The 21,771-nt window shown below is 42.5% G+C and overlaps 1 protein-coding gene across 1 annotated transcript in view; it reads right to left on the reverse strand.

Moving 5' to 3' along the window:
- The window catches only part of SCN11A (sodium voltage-gated channel alpha subunit 11), a 137,861-nt gene that overhangs the window by 42,667 nt on the left and 73,423 nt on the right, over positions 1–21,771 (reverse strand). The window contains exons 10-18 of the mRNA XM_049693628.1: positions 21,245–21,412; positions 20,421–20,484; positions 13,885–14,026; positions 13,051–13,248; positions 11,945–12,118; positions 9,175–9,304; positions 7,910–8,148; positions 3,367–3,552; positions 735–1,103 (exon numbers count right to left, since the gene is read on the reverse strand). Of these exons, the coding sequence (XP_049549585.1) occupies positions 735–1,103; positions 3,367–3,552; positions 7,910–8,148; positions 9,175–9,304; positions 11,945–12,118; positions 13,051–13,248; positions 13,885–14,026; positions 20,421–20,484; positions 21,245–21,412 (1,670 nt within the window). The remainder of the gene's footprint in view (positions 1–734; positions 1,104–3,366; positions 3,553–7,909; positions 8,149–9,174; positions 9,305–11,944; positions 12,119–13,050; positions 13,249–13,884; positions 14,027–20,420; positions 20,485–21,244; positions 21,413–21,771) is intronic.

Raw genomic sequence — 21,771 nt, forward strand, 5'->3', positions numbered from 1 at the left:
CTCAGGTATCCCTGTCTGTCTCCTGTCTCTTCATACCCTCACTGGTGTACACCTAATTAGCCTCTCCATAAATAGCCATGTTTCCAGCTGCAAGTAACAGACTCAGGGCAGCTTACACAGTAAGAAAATGTCACATGACAAGATATTTGAAACGTTTTAAACAGGGGACCAATTATGACCCGACAATAGGTTTGTTCCACCTTCCCTCTATCTTCCTCAGTGCTTACTTTGTCTTAGTTTAGTTCTTCTCATGGTTGTATAATGTTTGCAGTTCTACCAAGAGTCACGGTCATAAAAGGTCCAGAGGAAGAAAAAGGACTACTTTTTTTTCCTCATCCCTCCTTCCTCCTCCTCCTCCTCTTCCTTCTCCTCCTCCTTCTTCTTTTAAACAACAAGAAACCTTCCTCAGTGGACATCTCTTTACATCTATTGAACAAATTAAGTCAAAAACCCCTACCTCGGCCAATCAATGGCGATCTGAATAACCACCTGGAGTAGGATAGACATTGGGACATCTTTATGAGCACTACGTGACAAGGTTTTCTTTCATGCTTACCGTACTGTCTTCAAACAAAATTCAAATGCAGATTTTAAAATATTATATAACATTACATTTATAATACTATACTTAGAGTAACAATTTTCACTAGTGAAGTGTTACAAAAGAAGTCAATGCATTTGTTTAGTCCATGTATTTAATACAATGACAACAACAACAAAACTAAGACACTCACCACGAGTTTTCCTATCACCATGATCAACAGAAACACAATAATGCACAGTGCTTGGTTAGCTTCTTGCATACATTCCCACATGTTTTCGATCCATTCCCCACAGAGGATGCGGAATACCACCAGAAAGGAGTGGTAGAAATCCCCCATGTGCCAGCGTCGTAAACATGGGACTGCAGGGTCATGGGACTTTGAATTACTCTTTATGCAATTGAATTTAGAGCCAAAAAGCTGCATGCCAACTACTGAGAAAATAAAGACCACAATGGCCAAGACCACAGTCAGGTTTCCAAGGGCTCCAACGGAATGGCCAATTATCTTAAGCAGTGTGTTTAAAGTTGGCCAGGATTTGGCTAACTTGAAGACCCTCAGCTGTAAAAACAGACAATAAACAAAAATGGAAGAAAAGCCAGTTAAGAACAAATTCCATCTGCTCAGCTATAATTTAAATGACATGTTCCCAAACCACAGCATTTATAACTTTCAGATCCATCCTAAACATGGTCACCAACTCCATGTCCCAAGCTAATATTCACCTGTATCTACTTTTTGTTTTAAAAATGGAATATTTTGGTCTAAGATTTTAAATGATAAAGACTTTGGGATCATGATGGTGGAATTGAGCATACATGTTTATTAAATATAATGAATGTATTGGAACCGTATATAATATACCAAGGGTCAAAAACTTTGGCCCCAGGGCCAAATCCATCCCATTGCCTGCTTTTATATGGCCTGAGAGGTAAGAATGTTTTTTACATCTTTAAATGGTTGGAAATAATTTTTTTAAATATTTCATTACACATGAAAATTGCATGAAGTTCAAATTTCCATGTCCATAAATAAAGTTTTATTGGAACACAGCCACACACATGCGTTCTCTACCGTCTACAGCTACTTTTGTACTACAATAGCAAAGCTGAGTGGTTTCGACAGAGACCATATGGCCTGTAAGGCTGAAAATATTTACCGTCTGGCCTTTTACAGATAAAGTTTGCTAACTCCTGTATTATACATTTGAGGCCACAAGTTTGAATCTAAACTTCATAAGGATGACAAGAGTAACATGATGTTTTGTACCTAGGAGAGAAAAGGCAATCAGCCAGTCAAGACACACTCTCTTTTTCCACAAGAAATTTTCTCCATGGAAACTTACAGACCTTATAGGAGACAATAACCTTAGAAAAAACACAGCAACTAGTTTCATAGATTATTTCTTATATTAACTTTCAATGTAAACCAGTGGTTTCACTCCAAAGTACAATCCTGTTAAGTATCAACTATTTGGGGGGTGGGGAGATACTGCAGGTCAGTAAGACTTATATCACAAGAGAAGGACCACAACTGTCTACTTAGAGGGGAGCTGAGGGCATCTCAGGGAGAAACTGTGGTTCTGTTCTTATCCACAGGCAATGCCACAGAGCTCCTTGCCTCATAGCATGGCTGTAATAAGCCTAAACAATAGTAAAGCAAATGTAATTTTGCTCACCCAAGCACCAATAAAACTTTAGGGAGCAGCCTAATAATGCCTGGCTTTAAGCAGTGTGATTTCTAACATATGCCAAGTATAAAATGTATGCTTAAGTAACTGAATCAAATGTCTTATTCTACAGGCTTAGAAATCCTATCCATGCCAAAAAAAAAGTAAATCTCTGAAAGGGGACAAGAGGTCACCTTTTGTGGTTTCCCTATTACCCTCCCACATGTGATTTCTCTGTGATTTCTGTCCATACCTCTTGTGGGGTCTGTCACACTCCACTTTACCTCATGGTCATTTCTGGGCCTGTCTTGTATCTTCCCTAGACTGCAAACTCCTTGTAGGCAGTGTTTTCCTCACCTTTGAACCTTCCCTCATGTACATATCAGGTGCTCGGCAAAGGTTGCCAGGATGCCTCCAATGGTTCGTGGATGGAGGGCAAAGACTACAGAAAAGGAATGTGGTACTGGCAGCAATGAGGAGGGACCCTGTGAGATAACACCTGCAGGCAGCACCCGACCCCCGTCCTGGGCTCTGTAGTCTACACCCACTTGGTGAGCCCAGCTGTGAGGATGCCTGGCTCAGAGCTCTGTAGGGGAAGAGATCATTGGAGGGGTTCTACACGAAGCAAGGAGCAGAGTCCTGATACCAGAAGACACAATTTTGCATCTGGTTGCCTGAAGGATCATCTTGTGGAGGGAGAGGGAGGAAAGTAGGGGTTCACCTGAGAGAAGACGCCTTGGGACTCACAAAGGTATTAAAGGCCTGGGTGGGAGGAGGAGTGCAGTTTTGGTTCTCAGGTTAAGGTAAGATGGTAAAGTTTAATCCAAACTAGCTACTGAACTCACTCAAGACTCTTCAATCCTGTCAGATCAGTTATTCAGTATAGGACTTCCCTGGTGGAGCAGTGGATAAGACTCTGCGCTCCCAATGCAGAGGGCCCAGGTTCGATCCCTGGTCAGGGAACTAGATCCCACATACATGCCACAACTAAGAGTTCAAATGCCACAACTAAGGAGCCTGCCTGCTGCAACTAAGGAGCCCGCCTGCCACAACTAAGACCCGGTGCAACCAAATAAATAAATAAAGAGCTGGTTAAATTGGATTATCATCCTGACAGCCCCTTAAAAAAAAAAAGAAGGAAAGAAAGTGCCTTACCACTCTTAAGGAACGAAGTGACATACAACTTTGTTTTCCTGGACACATACTATTTATTATCACCTCTGCAAAACTCAGAAGAGCAACAATGCTGTCAAAAATGTTCCAGCCTCCATGAAAGTAGTGGTAGGGATCCAGCGCAATGATTTTTAGGCACATTTCAGCCATGAAAATGCCAGTGAAAACCTACAGTGAGACAAAGAAAAATGAGAAAAGGAAGCTACCTCTTCTTGGAGATACACTTTTAAGAATGGTCCAAGGGAATTACAGAGGTTACAAAGAAATAAAATGTATTCTCATGCTTGATACAATATGCCCTGCAATCCACACACAAAAAAAACGTTTACCACTGTAGTATGAACCTCACTCTACCTTTGCCCCTCTCTCTGCCCTCCTCCATGGCCTCCACTCCAGTGTCACCAAGCTAAGAGACATCAGGATGGAGAATAAATATTATTTTCCATTCTGTTAAAAAATAAAGCAAAATTGACTTCTTGGTAGATGGCAGAGTAATAGGAAGTGTCAAGCAATTCCTCCTCTGAATTCTCTTTAAGATACTAATAACTCTGAAGTGGGGGGGGGTACACAACAGCTCTGAAAACTAAAGATAAATATCGGTCATAAACCAGAATGCAGGAGGAGTTCACCTAACCATTCAATCTCAACACCTTGATCAGAAAAAAAAAAAAAAAAAATTAAAAGGGCCCAGAGCAGAGAACTGAAAAATACTACCAGGCACAGAAAAATGTCTTTGAGCAACCTGATATAGAGGATAAACCCTAGATTGGTTATGGTTGAAAGGAAGATTAGCGAGTCAGAATATAATCCTAAAGACTCACTAGAATGCAGGGTGCATCATTCCAGAACAAAATATCAAAGAATTAAAAGGAGGGGCAAGAGCTTAAAAAGCACTAAACTATCTTTTCCGAGGGGAAAGTAATTCTCTATCTTTAACAATTAGATAATACAGGCTTAAGAAATTTGCAAAATGTAGCATAGTAGCCAAATTCAAAACTAAATCTATCTTCTATTCTTTGCAGAAGATAAAGCAAAGCATTCCTTCATAGCAAATAGCACTTTCTCTATCACACATACACACACACACACACACACACACACACACACACAAACACACACTAAATAGAAATGAGAAAAACAATAGTATGAAAATAATAGAGTAATATGAAAAGGGTTAAAGTCTTTTAAAATGTCCTTTTTTTTGTTGTTATTGTTGTTTTGTTTTGTTTTGTTTTTTGTGGTTCGCGGGCCTCTCACTGTTGTGGCCTCTCCCATTGCGGAGCACAGGCTCCGGACGCGCAGGCTCAGTGGCCATGGCTCATGGGCCCAGCCGCTCTGCGGCATGTGGGATCTTCCCGGACCAGGGCACGAACCCGTGTCCCCTGCATCGGCAGGCGGACTCTCAACCACTGCACCACCAGGGAAGCCCCCAGGGAAGCCCCTAAAATGTCCGTCTTAACAGGGGTCCCCAACCTCCGGGCCACAGACCAGTACTGGTCTGTGGCCTGTTAGGAACCAGGCAGGAGGTGAGCGGCAGGCGAGCGAGCGAAGCTTCATCTACTGCTCCCCATCGCTCGCACTACCACCTGAACCATCTCTCCGCTCCACAGTCCGTGGAAAAACTGTCTTCCACGAAACCGGTCCCTGGTGCCAAAATGGTTGGGGACTGCTGGGGCTTCCCTGGTGGCACAGTGGTTGAGAATCTGCCTGCTAATGCAGGGAACACGGGTTCGAGCCCTGGTCTGGGAGGATCCCACATGCAGCGGAGCAACGAGGCCCGTGAGCCACAACTACTGAGCCTGCACGTCTGGAGCCTGTGCTCTGCAACAAGAGAGGCCGCGATAGTGAGAGGCCCGTGCACCGCGATGAAGAGTGGCCCCCGCTTGCCACAACTAGAGAAAGCCCTCGCACAGAAACGAAGACCCAACACAGCAAAAATAAATTAATTAATTAATAAACTCCTATCTCTAACATCTTAAAAAAAAAAAAAAGGTTGGGGACCGCTGTGTTATAAGACTCTCCTCTTTAGTTCTGGAAACAGCAAAAACAACCCCTAAATGATTAAATTTCCTTATTAAAAAGTAACACGTGATCTATTTTTATAAATAATTCAATGACTTACTATTTATAAAATACATCCCTAAAATAAAATGACACAAGTTAAAATAAAAGGATAGGCATAAATAAACACAGAATAGGCAAATAAAAAGAAATCAAGGGTGGCAAAGAAAAATCAAAGCTTATACCTATCTTCTCCCTTTAAACCTTGCTGCCTATTCCTGCCCAGTGCCATAACCAGCGCCTAAAAGCAGGCAGTGTTGCGCATGCCAGTTAACTGTGCTGGACTGATCTCCATCCCCTTTTGACCCACTCTTCCTCCTCCTGTCTCCTTCAGGCTTTAGGTGTCTGAGCCCAACAGCGTCCCTAGATGCTTTGGGACCATTGGTTTTGCAATCCAATTCAATTGCTAGTTATGACTTCTTGGGAGCTCAATGTACTCGCTTGATTCAAGCAATTCTGAAGCCTAGAGAGTCCATTTCTAAGTCTAGTCCACAGAACTCCACAGGCCAGCTTAATCCTGGTCCATCCATCAGACAGGAGAGGTCTGAATGTGTTCTTTCAAGCTCAGGGCTCCAAGGCCTCCCTGCACCACCAACACGAGGGCACAAGAGGAGAGGTGGCTGCCCCTTTTTTTGCATGTCTAGGGAATGGGGCACATGGAACAGATGCACAGGCTACATAACCAGCTCTGCATGTTTCTCTTCAATTTTCAGGATCCAGGGTCCAGCTGCTGCCTGTGTTCTCAGACACCAACAATGTCCCTGTGTTCCTTTTGCCTCTGGAGAGAGTGAAGAAGAATGTCACTTAATTTGCCAGCTTCCAACCGTAAAATGCAACTTCACCTCAGCATCCAGGATACCTGGTCAGTGGGAAATGTGAGAGGCGGGCTTTGGCTATTTCCCACAGTTGGACCAGCAGATGAAGTGATGGACAGACCACCTTTGCAATTGGGAAGCTCTGTCCAGGGGGATGACTCTGGGTTCTTTGAGTATTCTCTGGAATTTATCCAATAACTCCATCTACCAGAAGATGCTGAAAGATGGGTCCTGCTAACTCTGTCGAGGTAGGGACTGTGGCCCTGAGGGCACAGCATTCTGCCTCCAAGTGAAACTAAACCCTCAGGCCATTCTGGGACACCTCAACAGGAGAGAGCTAAACACCCTGGCCTGGAGCCCAGAAGATGCCAGCCTGTTAGAAGGTATTGTGTGTGTTAGCTTTATTGTGCAACATGGAATCTAATCTGACCTATGCACACCCACAGGGCACTTCTTCCCAAAGGTGGTATGGGAAAAAGAACTTAAATGCAGACTGTCTGTAAGGAGATCCACCCTGCTCTTATACTGCAGTTCCCTACTCTTCCTGCATGGGATGTGGAACCAAGGGTAACAGGCACCTGTCTACAGTTCTGCACCATCCTAAACCTGATGCATGGAAGCATCTCTGTGGACCAACTCCTGATTCAATACGTACTGTGGGTTCTTGTCAAAGTAAAAAAAAAAAAAGGAAAATTTAAAAATACCTACCTACATACATACTGCCTGGAAATACTCTGCAATGCTAAAAATGATCATCTTTGCTACTAAGACCATAGGAAATGAGTTTCTTCTTTGTATTTCCCTTCTTTGTATTGTTACTCATTTTTAAAATTAAAAAAAAACATACATTGCTTTTTAAATTAGAAAAATAACATAAAACTGTAAGAAGAAAAGGCTAGACATTCTGGTAAGATTTTTAGCTAATTAACTCATTAGCAAATTACAGTAGAACATTCACTAGGTACTTACTTATTATTTCTGATATTTGGGAAACTAATTTTCCCTTGGGCCTTCTGCAGGAGCTATTAATTAAAGTGAACAGTTCTTGAAAAATCTGCTCCCCTATCTTAATGTTCCCAATTTAACTGAGAGTAGCTTCATCCAATAACAAACACACTGAAGCAAGCTCAAGTCTGGAACCCCACACCCACCCCACCCCACAAGCCTCTCACACCTACTCCTGGGAAAGAACCTCCTACAGCTTCCATGCTCTGACTCACCTTTCCAGGGAAAATAACACTTAGTAATGGCAGTCACACTGTTTTGTGACAAATGATGTCATCAATATCACTGGGGACCATGGTACTCATCACCATGGATCTCTGGATATGGTTAATGTTTTCTTGATTATCCAAAATAGTTGACCGTTTAAGATGTCTCCTTGCTTCTGTCTTACCACTGAATGACCCTTTAGTCATCCATTAGATGACTAAAGAAACACCTCAACGTACTAGAGGGCGAACAGGGGCCCATGGAAAATTACTAAAATGGGTAAAAATAAAATCCTAACTGTCATCTTTTCCCTCTACTCCACCTAAGAGGACCAAAGACCTACGTTAGGTTAGGCCACTCACAAAATGTTTAGACTTTGAAAGAGTTATAATTCAAAGTTTGAAATATGTTTTATATTTTAAAAAGCCTAGAGTTACCAAATTCCCTGTGTATAACATGTTCTCAAAACTCTGGTCCATTTTGTAATGCTCCATGGCCAAGAAGAGAGTGTTGATTATGATGCAGATGGTGATGGCCAGCTCAGTAAAGGGGTCAGTCATCACGGTTCTCAGGGCCTTCTTAATGCACAGCCACCGGGGGCTACAGTCCCACACGAGGTATTTGGATGCCAGGTTTTCCCCACATGGGAGGCAAGGTTCCTGTGATTTTTCTTGTTCTGGAGAAGGAGAATTGAAAGAGCACTTGAGGAGTTAGGTCTGAGCCAGTCTGGCTGTTCTTTGCCTGGGTGCATTCCTTCCTCCCTCTTCCCTAGCATCTCCTGTGCTACAACATGATCAGTCCAGAAGGGTACTGACGCATAGCTAGGAAGGTTTCCCACACTCAACTTCCATGTGGTATAGTCAAGTACTTCAAGTCTTTATACTCATATTGAGAATCTGGGAGCAGGGCCACACTGTGGGAGATACAGATGGGGAAGTCAACACTGACTGGCTATGAACCCATGAGAGAGAAAGACACAAGCCCAAGTTATGTTCACTCAAGGAAGACCATGGTGACGGCTGTACCAGAGCACAGGAAGCTACCAGGGCTCAGGGGAAGGGGAGATATTCAGTCAGGGGCATCTATAAGCACTGAAACAAAAGGCATGCTATCAGTTGGTTGAATTCAGGCCAGAAGGCAGCTGCACCCTGATTTCCACACAATTTCAAGGCCTCATGAGATGATGCAATAGGCTCAAAAGTGCTAAGAACCCATTTGATCCCATTCTTGCTGGGACTTGAGTCCTGCCCTTGAACACGAACCCCTCAGTTTGGTCCCTGTTGCCTCCTGTTAATCAGGTCCATCAGATGGTTCCAGCCTGCATACGCAAGTCTTCTTCTATTATTCATGTCAGATCCCTATTCTAACTTCAATGACAACTGTAACCTCCTGGAAACTTCTATGTCTTCTCTTCTTTGGCTGGCTATCATTGTCACTGAAACTTCCTGTGACTGCCTGGCCTGAATGAGAAGTCCCGTTGGTGCGCTTGGTCCCACCACTACCCAAGTGGCAGCTCAGGGTGGGCCCAAAAGGAAGGCCTGCTTCTTCCAAGCCATTTTGCTCACATGCTCCAAAGTAGCATGGGGAGTCACTCTGCAGGAAGTACAGTGGGTTGCAAAGGGCTTCTGGGGGGCTGGAGAGAGGGAGAAGGGAAGGGCATCCTTGAAGTTAGGCTCCCCCTTGGTCTTGGAACAGAACTTACCGTGCATGGTGATGGTGAGGATGCTCACAGCGCTCAGTGCTCTCTGCCTTTGGAAGGGGTCTCTGTGCTCATCACAGTGCTCCACTGACAGATTCTGGGATAGTCGTTTGGTTTGTTCAAGTAGGTGTGGCTATAAGAGAAGGCATGGTGGACTGTCTAAGGGAAGGGGCGACCTCTCCTCAAAACCTGACAAACTGTTTCAATGCCACATGCAGCGAAGATGCTCAACTCACTTCAACTTCATGGCATGCCAAAGGTGCAGTTTTCTTAATTCACATTTAATAGATAAGAGAAATATGGTTTGAACATTCATATTTCTTATGTATGCCCATTTCTAGAGTCTAGAGTTGTACCTATAGAAACATTTCTTTCGCTGTGTTTTATTCATTGTCAACAAAGAGCAAAAAATATTTTACAAAAACGAATGTGCAATGGTTCAGGGTATGAAAACAATAAAAAGTGCGATTTAGAAACAATGTTTGCGAGGGGCAGAAGTGGTGTATAAATTTAGAAAGGTGGATTGAGGCCACATAGTGAAGTGCCTTGAGTGGCTGCTTAAATAGATTTTGAAATAGTCAGTAACTAAAAAGAACAGTCAAAATAAATATCACAAAATCCATATACTAAACTTCAAGCACTCAGGCTATGTCTAAGAGCTTATTGATTCTCACCTTATCTACAACTCTAAAGTATCTAGAGATTAAAGGACATAAACCTTCAGCTAGCCAGAAAACTCAGGTATCCGTAATTACTTATTCCCCCAAAGTTCTGACCAACCATGGCCCCAGAGGGAACTATCCATTTCTGAAAAGCTATTCTAAAGGGAGCCTGTAGTCTTTCTGTAGCTATTTCCTATTCTAGCTAAAGGGAAAAGACACTTTATGTTAGGTGTCTGGGTCTTTGTCTATTGCTTTGTGAAATGAGGAAAAACTTGCAAAATATTAAAAAATATATGCAGTCTCTTGAATATGCTGTGATCTGACAGCAAAGAAGCCTCTAAATCATGAGATCTTGCCCTGTCACTCCATCAGAGAACTGCTCAGAGCACTGGGTGAGGTCCGTGCATCTACTTCTACAAAGGCCCTTGAACTCCCTTTCCCCACCCCGGGCTCAAGCACACACACCCACCTCCTGCCTGCTTCATCCTCCCCCTACCTCAGTAAAGAGGCTCTAGCCATTATTCCCTGGCCTGTATCACCAACATCTTCCTCTCTTTTGACTTCTCTTCTCCAGAATTAAAACATGTTCAAACATCCCCCACCTTAAATGATAAGAATAAGCTTTCTTTTTCTACAGTACATCCTCCCATAGCTTCTTTTCTGCATATCCTGCTGCCTACTCAATAGCCTGACTTGAATGCCCCATAGGCACCTCAAAATTGGCACATGCAAAACTTAGCTTGCTATCTTCCTCGCCCCCAGAACATGCTCTTTGCCCATCTCAGTAGATTACCCACCAACAAGTTGGCTACCCAAGCCATAAACCCCACCCTCTACATCTAGTCAATTGCCAAATCTTTTCCTCTGCAGATCACTGTAACCTGTTCATCTCTCTTTATCCTCACTGCCCTAACCATAGTTTAAGCCATTGTCACCTCTTACTTGGATCACTGCAACAACTTCTTAATTGGTTGCCTCCAGTCTCGCACTCCTCCAATCCCCTCTCTTCAATGCATCCAGGATTTCCACAATGTAAATCTAGTCATATCACTCTTCTGCTTAAAACCTTTCCATACTGCTTACCACTTGCTCTCAGTGTAAAGAATGAACTCCTTAGCTTGGCTTCAAGGCTTTTTATTATGGTCCATATCTTACCACTAAAGCCTCTTGCCACCCCCCCAACCTCATCTCACACACACACACGCATGCGCACACACACTTGCACATTTTCTACTGGGTCATGTTCTGCTCTCCTTTGTTTCCAGGCCTATGCGTGTGCTGTTCTCTCTATGTGTAGTGCTTCATTCTTCCTTTTACCCGGTTAATTCATCCTTTCAGCTTACACACTGCTTCTTCTGGGAACTCTTTTCTGATCCACTGCTCTTTTCCCAGCCCCCACCAAGTCTGGGGTTGGTTGTCTGAAGCAGACACTATTGTTGGCCCCATCCATATGTTCTCAGGCTTCCTTTGGCAACCCAAACACTTTTGCCCTAACACATAGCACGTCAGAAATACAGAAAAATTATTGTTTCCTGACCACAGAAGTCTTGAACCAATGATGGACGAAAGCTGATGTATAAATACTCTAGTGCCCTCACTCCAGGGAGATTAAACTGGCTTAATAACGCACACTAATTGGCCACCTTCTCTTCCATGTATCACTTCTCCCCTCCCCTCTTAGTGCTTCCTGAGATCACTTCCCAAATAATCTACTTGCACTCTAACGTCTCAGGGTTTGCCTTGCAGGGAACAAACATTGCCCCTAAGACGATGCTCCTGCTCTGCTCTCCCTCAGTGATCATCATGTCGGTCATCACACTGAACAGTAACTGCCTCTTTGTCAGTGTGCCTTCATCATTACTTGCCTGTGTTATATATCCCACGTATCCCCAGTGCCTACCCCAGTGCCAAATAAACACTGTCAACATTTTAAATAGACATCTGTAAATAAATGGATAATTGAATAGACACATGGATGCAGGGAAGTATGTGCAAATGGATGAATGGATAAATGACTGAGTGAATGAATGAGTCCTTTCAATTATATTGACAACTTGACCTGTCCCCCTGAAGAGTGCCAAAGTATCATCAATCCCTTGGCCCAAACTTGCCTTTTTTGAAGAATCTTCATCAGAATCTAATCCTGGAACCTGGCCTTTCCCAGACTTTCTCAAAAAGAAGGATTTTCTTTTCTTATTACCAAATAGCTTTCTCTTCTTCAGGGAAAAAGATGATGCTTCAAGGGAATTAAGTGAACTTCTGTCAATACCCATGGCAACCAGAGCCTTAGAGAGTGAAAAAAAGCAATTAATGAACAGATCACACTCCCCACAGAACACTGTAAATGACTTCGACCTCAGTAAGCATTCTCTCCTCTCTTCTGGTAGCACTGGACCATTTTGATTGCTCATTGCCCAACTGTAATATGCTAGCTTTGTCATTGTTTATGTGGGATGCTAGCTTTGTCATTGTTTATGTGGGGAACATGTCCTGTTTGTCCACGAGATTGCAGCCCTCGAAGGCAGGGTTAACTCTTAGATACCTCTGTGTCACTAACCCTTAGCACAGTGCCCTGTATGTGCTAAGCATTCAGTAAATGTTTGCGCTTAACGCTGCAGACATCAAGCACTTAAGATGGGCTTCCTCCTGACAAATCTCTGTGGAGGATGAGAAAAAGCATAAAACATGGCCCTGCTCTGAAATCTTAGAATCGAATCTTAGAATCTTAGAGCTGAAAAAATGTAAAGATGTCACGGAAACAATAAGAATGGTCTGTAAATATAACAAGGATTATAAGAAAGGATTATGACTGTCATCTCTACAGCCACCATGATTGATTTTCCAAACTCTCGCAAGCAAAGTCCCTGGACACAAACATCTCCAGCTTCCCACAAGAAAGCCTGGAGCAGAGCCTTAATTTACATATACATACATTTTATCCTCTAGCCAGCAATTTGGGATCTATCTTTGAAGGCTCAGGTTTCAGAAGGTCAACGTTCATCAAAACCAAGGGTTCCCTTCCTCAAGAGCCCTGCGCCTGGACATCTTAGTGGGAGACTGTAGCAGAGCCAGCTGCAAAGGGCTTAAAAATTCTCAGAAAAGCACCAGTTAGGAAAGCACTGAGATTAGGCCTTATACAGAAACCTTGAGTGTCAGACCCCACAGGCTCTGGGGTCCTCCCAAGCAGACCCCACTGTCTCACACCACGTGCCCCTACCTCCTTCTCCTCCTTTAACAGCTGCTGGGCTTCCTGGAACATCTTCTCCTTGGCTTCTGTCTCAGCAGCTACATTCTTGTTCTGTTCCTCGTAAGCCATGGTGACAACAGCCAGGGTTAAGTTAATCAAGTAGAAAGAGCCCAGGAAGATGACCACCACAAAGAAGAAGACTGAGTAGAGCCCTGAGGTGCGCAAAGTCTGCAAGGGACACAGCACATGCTGGCATCTGAATCCTTCCTCCGCAGAGGGGTGACTTGACCTCGAGTGGAGATTACACTGTAGCAATTGGTCTCTCCCCAGCCCTGGTTGGTTCAGCTACCTGCAGCATCATCTACTGCCTCCCCCATCACCTAGAGCTCCTGATGCCCTATCTCTCAGCAAGGAAATGCCATCTGTACATTCACACAGAAGTCAGAGTGACTTTACTGTGACTTTCTCAAGGGTATTTGCATTTTTTAAATTAAAAAGGCAAGAGAGAGAGCAATGCTGCATGAAAGCTGAAGCACTAGTGGTGGAACTTCAGTCAGTGGGGAATCTGGAGAGGGGTGATATTTCTAGGAAGAGGAGTTTTTTTGCACTCTTCTTCCAAATATCACATTTATAGTCTTTTTTTGATGTTTCTAATAGAATTTCTAAAACACAATTTAACAGTACAACTGTTAAGGATAAGAAATAGATGACAAAGGTGAAGGAGAGATGGTAGGTTATAAATAAATGATGAAGAGATAGATAAGTGATGGAAAGGGAGAGAGGAGGCAAGGAGGCAGAGGGGCAGGGAAGAGAGGGGGAGAGAGAGAGAGGGAAATAAAGAGAGAGAATGAATAAATAGATAACCTGTTGATAAAGCTTCTCCCAGGAATCTTGGGTCATAAGCCGGAACACGGCAAGAAAAGACCAGCCAAAGCTGTCAAAATTCGTGTAATTATAGTCAGGATTTTTATTGGTATGTTTGCATTCAAATTGTTCAGAACAAGCCCTAGATATTGGAAACAAAGGAACAGAGAAAGAATTACATACCCTGCAGCCCACCTCCCCTCGACACCCTGCCCAGGGCACTGATTCTTCCAAGAACCATGGGCTCACACTCAAAAGTCCTAGGTGAAGAGAATATTTATAGAGTTGGCCATCCTCCACCTTCCAAGCCTCCCATTCTATATCTAAACATGGGCACTCATAGACTTTTCTCAAATGGATTGATTAGGAAGTTCATACTGGCAGTTTTTCATTGAAAAATTAAGTGCAGTGACATAGTGAACACTTTACAGTAAAAAAAGGACATACAATGAATATGATGTCTCCCTCTCTCCCCACTCAGCCCCACTTCCTAGAGGCACAGTTTTAACAGTTACTTTAGTAAATTTCCAGAAGTCCTCTATGAATATAAAAGCACATATTATCAATATACATTTTCTATAATATATGGATGGGAGCATTCTTTGAACACTCTCTTGCACTTTGCTTTTTTCATGGAATGGTATTGATTGGAGGTCTTTTCCACCAGCATACAAGGAAATATCTCATTTCTTTTCATGTCCTACAGTTCTGGGATTTATATAAGTGCTTTGCTAATGCTAAATATTTAGATATCAATTGTTATCAGTCCTCTATTCTTACAAACATTTGGGTTTTACTTTAAAAACAGTAGATATCTTGCATATAGGTCTTTGTCCACATCACCAAAAACACATCATTGAGTGCATCTATCGAATATACTATGAGTATGTACTTTCTTAATTTGTAATAAACATAGTATTTTTATCAAAGTAACACATGCATGTGGTTTAAAAAAAGTCACATGGCACCAAAAGGCTTGTAATGAAAACCATTCCATCATTCTTCATCTGTCATTTATACACCCCAAATTCAACAACTTTTAGCTCTTTTAGGTCTGTTATCTCTAAATATAGTGCTTTTACTGGGAAAAGATCAAGGTGGCGGAGTAGGAGGATGCTGAGCTCACCTCCCCCAATGAATACACCAAAAATACATCTACATGGGACTTCCCTGGTAGCGCAGTGGTTAAGAATCGGCCTGCCAATGCAGGGGACACGGGTTCGAACCCTGGTCCAGGAAGATCCCACATGCCATGGAGCAACTAAGCCCATGCGCCACAACTACTGAGCCTGTGCTCTAGAGCCCGTGAGCCACAACTACTGAGCCTGAGTGCCACAACTACTGAAGCCCACACGCCTAGAGCCCATGCTCCACAACAAGAGAAGCCACTGAAATGAGAAGCCCATGCACCACAACTAGAGAAAGCCCGCGCACAGCAACAAAGACCCAATGCAGCCAGAAATAAACAAATAAATAAATTTATATTAAAAAATACACCTACATGTGGAGCAATTCTCAATGAAAACAAACTGGACACTGGTGGTAAACTGGACACAAGACTGTAAAGAAAGATCCACACAGAGTCAGAAAGGAAGGAAGGAGAAGCAATCAGGTTGGGACTCCCTAGTTAGGGGCACAGAAGAGAGGGATATCATGGGCTTGGAGATCCTCCCTGGGGAGTGAGGGGTTTGAATCACATATTGGGCACCCCAGCCCTGGAGTCCAACACCAGGAAGACAAGTTCCCTTAGCTGGTTTGAAAACCAGTGGGACTTACAGGAGGGCTGTAACAAACTGAGACTCTGCTCATGAAGAACATATGCACACGCTTGCTTAATCTCAGGAATAAGGTGGATGCCCACTCTCACCACTTCTATTTAACATAGCATTGGAAGCCTTAGCCACAGCAATCAGCCAAGAAAAAAAAAACAAAAGTCATCCAAATTGGAAGGGAAGAAGTAAAACTATCACTATTTGCAAATGACATACTATAGATAGAAAACTAAAGTCTCCATCAAAAAAACTATTTGAGCTAATAAATGCATTCAGTAAAATTTCAGGATACAAGATTAATATTCAGAAATCTGTTGCTTTTTATATACTAATAATAAACTATCAGAAAGAGAAAGCAAGAAGACAATCCCATTTAAAATTACATTAAAAAGAATAAAATACCTAGGAATAAACTTAACCAAGGAGGTAAAAGACCTATACTCTGAAAACTATAAAACACTGATGAAGGAAACTGAAAATGATATAAAGAAATGGAAAGATATACTGTGTTCATGGATTGGAAGAATTAATGTTGTTAAAATGTCCATCCTACCGCAAAGCAATCTGCAGATTTAATGCAATCCCTATCAAAATAACCATGACATTTTTCATAGAACTAGAACAAATAATCCTAAAATTTATGTGGAACCACAAAAGACCCTGAAGAGCAAAAGCAATCTTGAGAAAAAAGAACAAAGCTGGGAATATCATGTTCCCTGACTTCAGACTACACTACAAAGCTACAGTAACCAAAACAGCACAGTACTGGCACAAAAATAGACACAGATCAATGGAATAGAATATAGAGCTCAGAAATAAACTCACGTACTTATGGTCAATTAATCTACAATAAAGGAGGAAAGAATATACAATGGGAAAAGGACAGTCTCTTCAATAAATGTGATGGGAAAACTGGACAGCTACATGGAAAAGAATGAAATTAAAACATTTTCTCAAACCATATACAAAATTAAACTCAAAACAGATTAAAGACCTAAATGTAAGACCGGAAACCATAAAACTCCTAGAAGAAAACATAGGCAGAACACTCTTTGACATAAATCATAGCAATATTTTTTTGATCTTTCTTCTAAGGCATAGGAAGCAAAAGCAAAAATAAACAAACTAATTAATCTTAAAAAGTTTTGCACAGCAAAGGAAATCACTGACAAAATGAAAAGACAACCTACTAGATGAGTGAAAATATTTGCAAATGATATGACCGATAAGGGGTTAATATCCAAAATATATAAACAGCTCACACAACTCTATCAAAAAAAACAAACAACCTGATTAAAAAATGGCAGAAGACCTGAATAGACATTTTTCAAAGAAGACATACAGATGGCTAACAGGCACATGGAAAGATGCAGAACAATGCTGTTAGAGAAATGCAAATCAAAACCACAATGAGATACGACCTCAAACCTGTCAGAATGGCTATGATCAAAAAGTCTTCAAATAACAAATGTTGGCAGGAATGTGGAGAAAAAGGAAGACTAGTACACTGTTGGTGGGAATGTAAATTAGTGCAGCCACTGTGGAAAACAATACGGGGTTCCTCAAAAAATTAAAAATAGGGCTTCCCTGATGGCACAGTGGTTGAGAGTCCGCTTGCCGATGCAGGGGACACAGGTTCGTGCCCCGGTCTGGGAGGATCCCACGTGCCGCGGAGCGGCTGGGCCCGTGAGCCATGGCCGCTGAGCCTGCGCGTCCGGAGCCTGTGCTCCGCAACGGGAGAGGCCACAACAGTGAGAGGCCCGCGTACCACAAAAAATAATAATAAATAAATAAATAAATAAATAAATAGGCTACAAGGATATATTACACAGCACAGGAATATAGCCAATATTTTACAGTAACTTTAGAGTATAACTTATGAAAATATTGAATCACCATATTGTACACCTGAAACTAATATGATATTGAGATTCAACTATACTATAATTTTTTAAAATGCTTATCCTGGTATTTGATTTATCAGTTTTAGTCTTTGTTGACTAGCTTTCTGCTGTGGTAGATAAGGGTTTTCCAACATCCCACCCTACCTCACCACTACTTATATCACTCTTCATGGAAAATATCATGGCCTGTGTCATTGGGTCTCCTGCGTCAGATACATTTTTTCTTGGCTCTTTTGTATTGCTCTTTCTAAGTTTTACTCCCTCATTTTTCTGGACCAAACCTCAAGTAGCTTTTTAGGAAGACTGGGTGATCTTTGCACGTATGGGTGTATCTTTACTCTGCCTTCACAGTAGAGTTACAGTTTGACCAGAAATAGAATTTGGGGTTGAACATAGTTTTTCTTCAGAAACATAAAATCACTGCTCAGCTATTAACCCTATGTTGTTGTTGAGGATTCTGATACTGTTCCTTTGTGGGTAACCTTTTTCTCTTTGGTTTTCAGATCTTTTTCCCCAAACGTTCTGAAACACCATGATAATGCACCTGACACGGTCCTTTTTCATTCATTGTGTTGGCTACTTTATGGACCACTGAGGTATTTGCATCTTTAATCCCAGGGAAATTCTCTGTATTATCTTTGCTAATTTCCTCCCTTTTGCTTTTTCTGTGCTCCATTTCTGGAATTCGTACTTAGTCAAAAGCTGAAACTTCTGGATTGATATTTATTCTCATATTTTCTGTCTCTTTCATTGCTTTATCTTTTAATTCTATATTGATTTTTTCTATGCTCCCCTTTGCACTTCTCACCACTATCCTACACGTGCATTTGCACAGACATATACATGCCAACACCCCTCTTCAATCCACAAGTCTTGTTCTTTCTGTCTCCTAAACGTCTTTGGGATTCATCCATCCATTTCTCTTCATCTCCACTGAACAGCTTCGTGACTCTCATCTGTATTAACATAGCCTCCTAAGTGGCTGCTTCATCTACTCTATCCATCCATTCTCCATGTAGCAGACAAAAGTGAGTTTTAAAAGTATCTAATCTGATCAGGTCTTGTTTCCTTTGTGATTGAAGTCAAAATCCTCAGCAGTGATGGGCTACCAGGTCCTGCATGGTTGGCTCCTGTCTCCTGCCCCTCTGCCTAACAAGCTTCTGGGCTTCTTACTATCCCCGCATGTCCTCATGTCCTGAGGCTTTCATCCTTGCTATTTGTACCATCAGGAATCGTTTGCTCTATCTTCTCATCCACCAGAACTTCCCACTCATGCTTCAGATCCATGTTGTAGTCACCACTCAGTCAGTCCTCAGAGAAGGCAGTGAGTAAAGGCTGAAAACCAAGCCTGGGCCCTGAACAGAGCCCTGTCTGGGAAGGTGACCTCAGATCTGCCATCTCCTTGGAAACTACCACGTTATGATTAGTGTCGAAGGTCATGTACTAGGAGTTCGCTTACTGTAAAACTCCTGAGCTTTGAGACTATACCTAGACTGAGAGAGTTGTGACTGGCACACAGTTGGAAACCAAGGCTTCTGCATCTGTATGTTTAGATGGCCCACCCCACCTTGGATTTTGCTTACAGTAACCATACCTGCCCTGCATGGATGATGGATCAAAGAAGCACTGTTGTGACAGCTGTTGGGCTCCTCATTGAATGAAAACAATGTACGTGCAGTATGTCCTGCCGAGGATCATTCTAGAGAGCTCAATAAACCCTGTATTAAAACCTAATAAGTCTGTGAGTTTGACCTAATCAGAATCTGTGACCACCACGAGAAGACTTCCTTAATTTTACAGGCAGGGTTACATCTCTGTTATCTCTCTCAGTATCTACAGGTCTCTCTTATAACATTCATCACACTTTCAAGAATTTACTGTACATCTCTGTTGCCTGAAAGATGTCAATTTCAAGAAGGCAGCACTCCTTTGTTTGTACTTGGATTCCTAGGGCCTAACACAGAGCTTGGCACAATGTTGGCCCTTGATACCTATTTGTTTTTGAGAGATAAATGTCATCTATTTCATCAAAGTGCCTAGCATATTATCTTAATTTGAAATACACTCAATAAACCTTCACTGAATGAATCTCTCACCACAGAGAGTACTAATATCCTGGAAGAAGGAACAGTATCCCCAAAGGGTCAGAGGGCTACTAACTGTTGAAGTGAATGTGTATGAACACACATACAACAGTGTGTGCAATTAGAGGCAGTGGGGGTCACAGACCAACAAACAGAAGACGTGTGCTGAGATGTCTTCCATCAGGGCCATGTCATTGAACAGGAAATAGGTCTAGATGGGGCTTTCAGTCACAACATCCTTTCTTACCTTTGATGGCCTTGAATATCCGCTCCATAATGTCAAAATATCCCTATGTTTTCAGTAGGTTTCTCATCAGATACAAATTCAATATAATTTAGGAGAGAGAACTGCTTTAAACACTTGGAAATAATTTTTAATTTAGTAATGCACATCTAAACCTGCTTAGAGGGACTTCTCTGGTGGTGCAGTGGATAAAACTCTGTGCTCCCAGTGCAGGGGCCTCGGGTTCATTCTCTGGTCGGGGAACCAATCCCACATGCATGCCGCAACTAAGATTTCGCATGCCACAACTAAGGAGCCCACGTGCTGTGACTAACGAGCTGGAGAGCCGCAACTAAGGAGCCCGCCTGCTGCAACTAAGACCCAGCACAACCAAATAAATAAATATGTTAAAAAAACCAAATAAAATAAACTTTCTTAGACACATGAAATAGTAGTGTTTGAGAACTACCACCACTGCTTCTACAAGTCATTAGATAAAGACTGTCTGCCACATCACTTCAAAAAGATAGAATGAAGAGTATAAACATCTTACCCGCTCTCCATCCATGTGCCACATATTCTGAATTCAGTGGAATCTTTCTTTTCAAAGCAATAGTCTGAGAAGGAAATAATTATAAATTCAGATTTGAAAAAACAACATTGAAAGGAAAAAGAATAGCAAATATGCCAGATTATGCTTGAAACAGATGGTTCAGAATCCTCCAAAATGATCAAAGTGATCTCAATGAAATGATCCAGAGAGGAACTAGAGCCTAAGCCCTCAGGAAGATGCAAGAGAAAAAGAGGGAAAAGGAGAAGGAAGGGGAAATAAGAGGAGGAAGCAGTACCTCTCAGTACATAGAACTGAACCAGAGACCACCCCTAGGAGAAGCTGGACACAGGGTCAGCCCATGAGAAGCTCATAAACCAGGACAGTCATGGAGAAAGTATGGCCACATAAAATTCAGGACACATGAAATTGATATAGGGTTGACCTCAGAGTGGAGAGGGTGCAACATAAAAGGAGCAATATCATTGAAGAAAATACTTGGGTGGGGGCAGGCATTGTGGGAAGTTGCTGGTCCCCTTTGGCCAAAGCCAGGCACTCTGAAGACTTCTGCAAAACATGACAAGGAAGTGGGCAGAGATGGAAGATGACACCACTCCTATAGATGTGGCTTCAGGATTTTACTTCTTCATGGATACCCAAAGAATGAGGCAGTTCTCTAAGAAATGCATCTGCCCACTTGAGAACCCTAGAAGGACGATCATCCCTTGATCCTAAGACACTCTGTAATGCAGGTCAGTAGACATATGAGTGGGGATAAATAAAAGTTAACCATGCACAAACCAAGGAGTGAAAGGTGGGGTGTTTACCTTTATAGTCAGAGTCACAGTCTTTCCTCACACATTTCTGGTTCAGATTTCCCATGAAGAGCTGCTGACCTACCAGGGCGAAGATGCTGAGGCAAAAGAGAGTCAGGATCATCACATCGATAAGCCTCTTCACAGAGCGCAGCAAGGCCCCAACAATGACCTTCAGACCTGAGGAAGAGTACAGATGTGGGGAGAAGCCCCCCACTCACACACACACACACCAGACACAGGCAAGGAACAGAGAGGGAGCAACGAGGCCTCAAAAGTTGTCTGATTGCATGCTGGTATCAGAAACTGGCCTGACCTAGGATTCTGAGGCCATAACGCTGTGCCTTAGAAGCTATGGGTCATCAGAGTGGTCCACTGGTCTAGGACTCGGCCTCTTTATCCTGCTCTACAGATGCCACAGGGCTGCTCTGAAGGGCAAGTGAGAAGACTTTGAGCAGAAACATGCCACAGAGACACAAGACATAACTTGATGACAGTTGTGCAGGCACCTCCACGGCTGGGGATCACAGGCAGCATTA

The sequence above is a fragment of the Orcinus orca genome, chromosome 10 (genome assembly GCF_937001465.1).
Source record: "Orcinus orca chromosome 10, mOrcOrc1.1, whole genome shotgun sequence".
NCBI classification, from domain to species: domain Eukaryota; kingdom Metazoa; phylum Chordata; class Mammalia; order Artiodactyla; family Delphinidae; genus Orcinus; species Orcinus orca.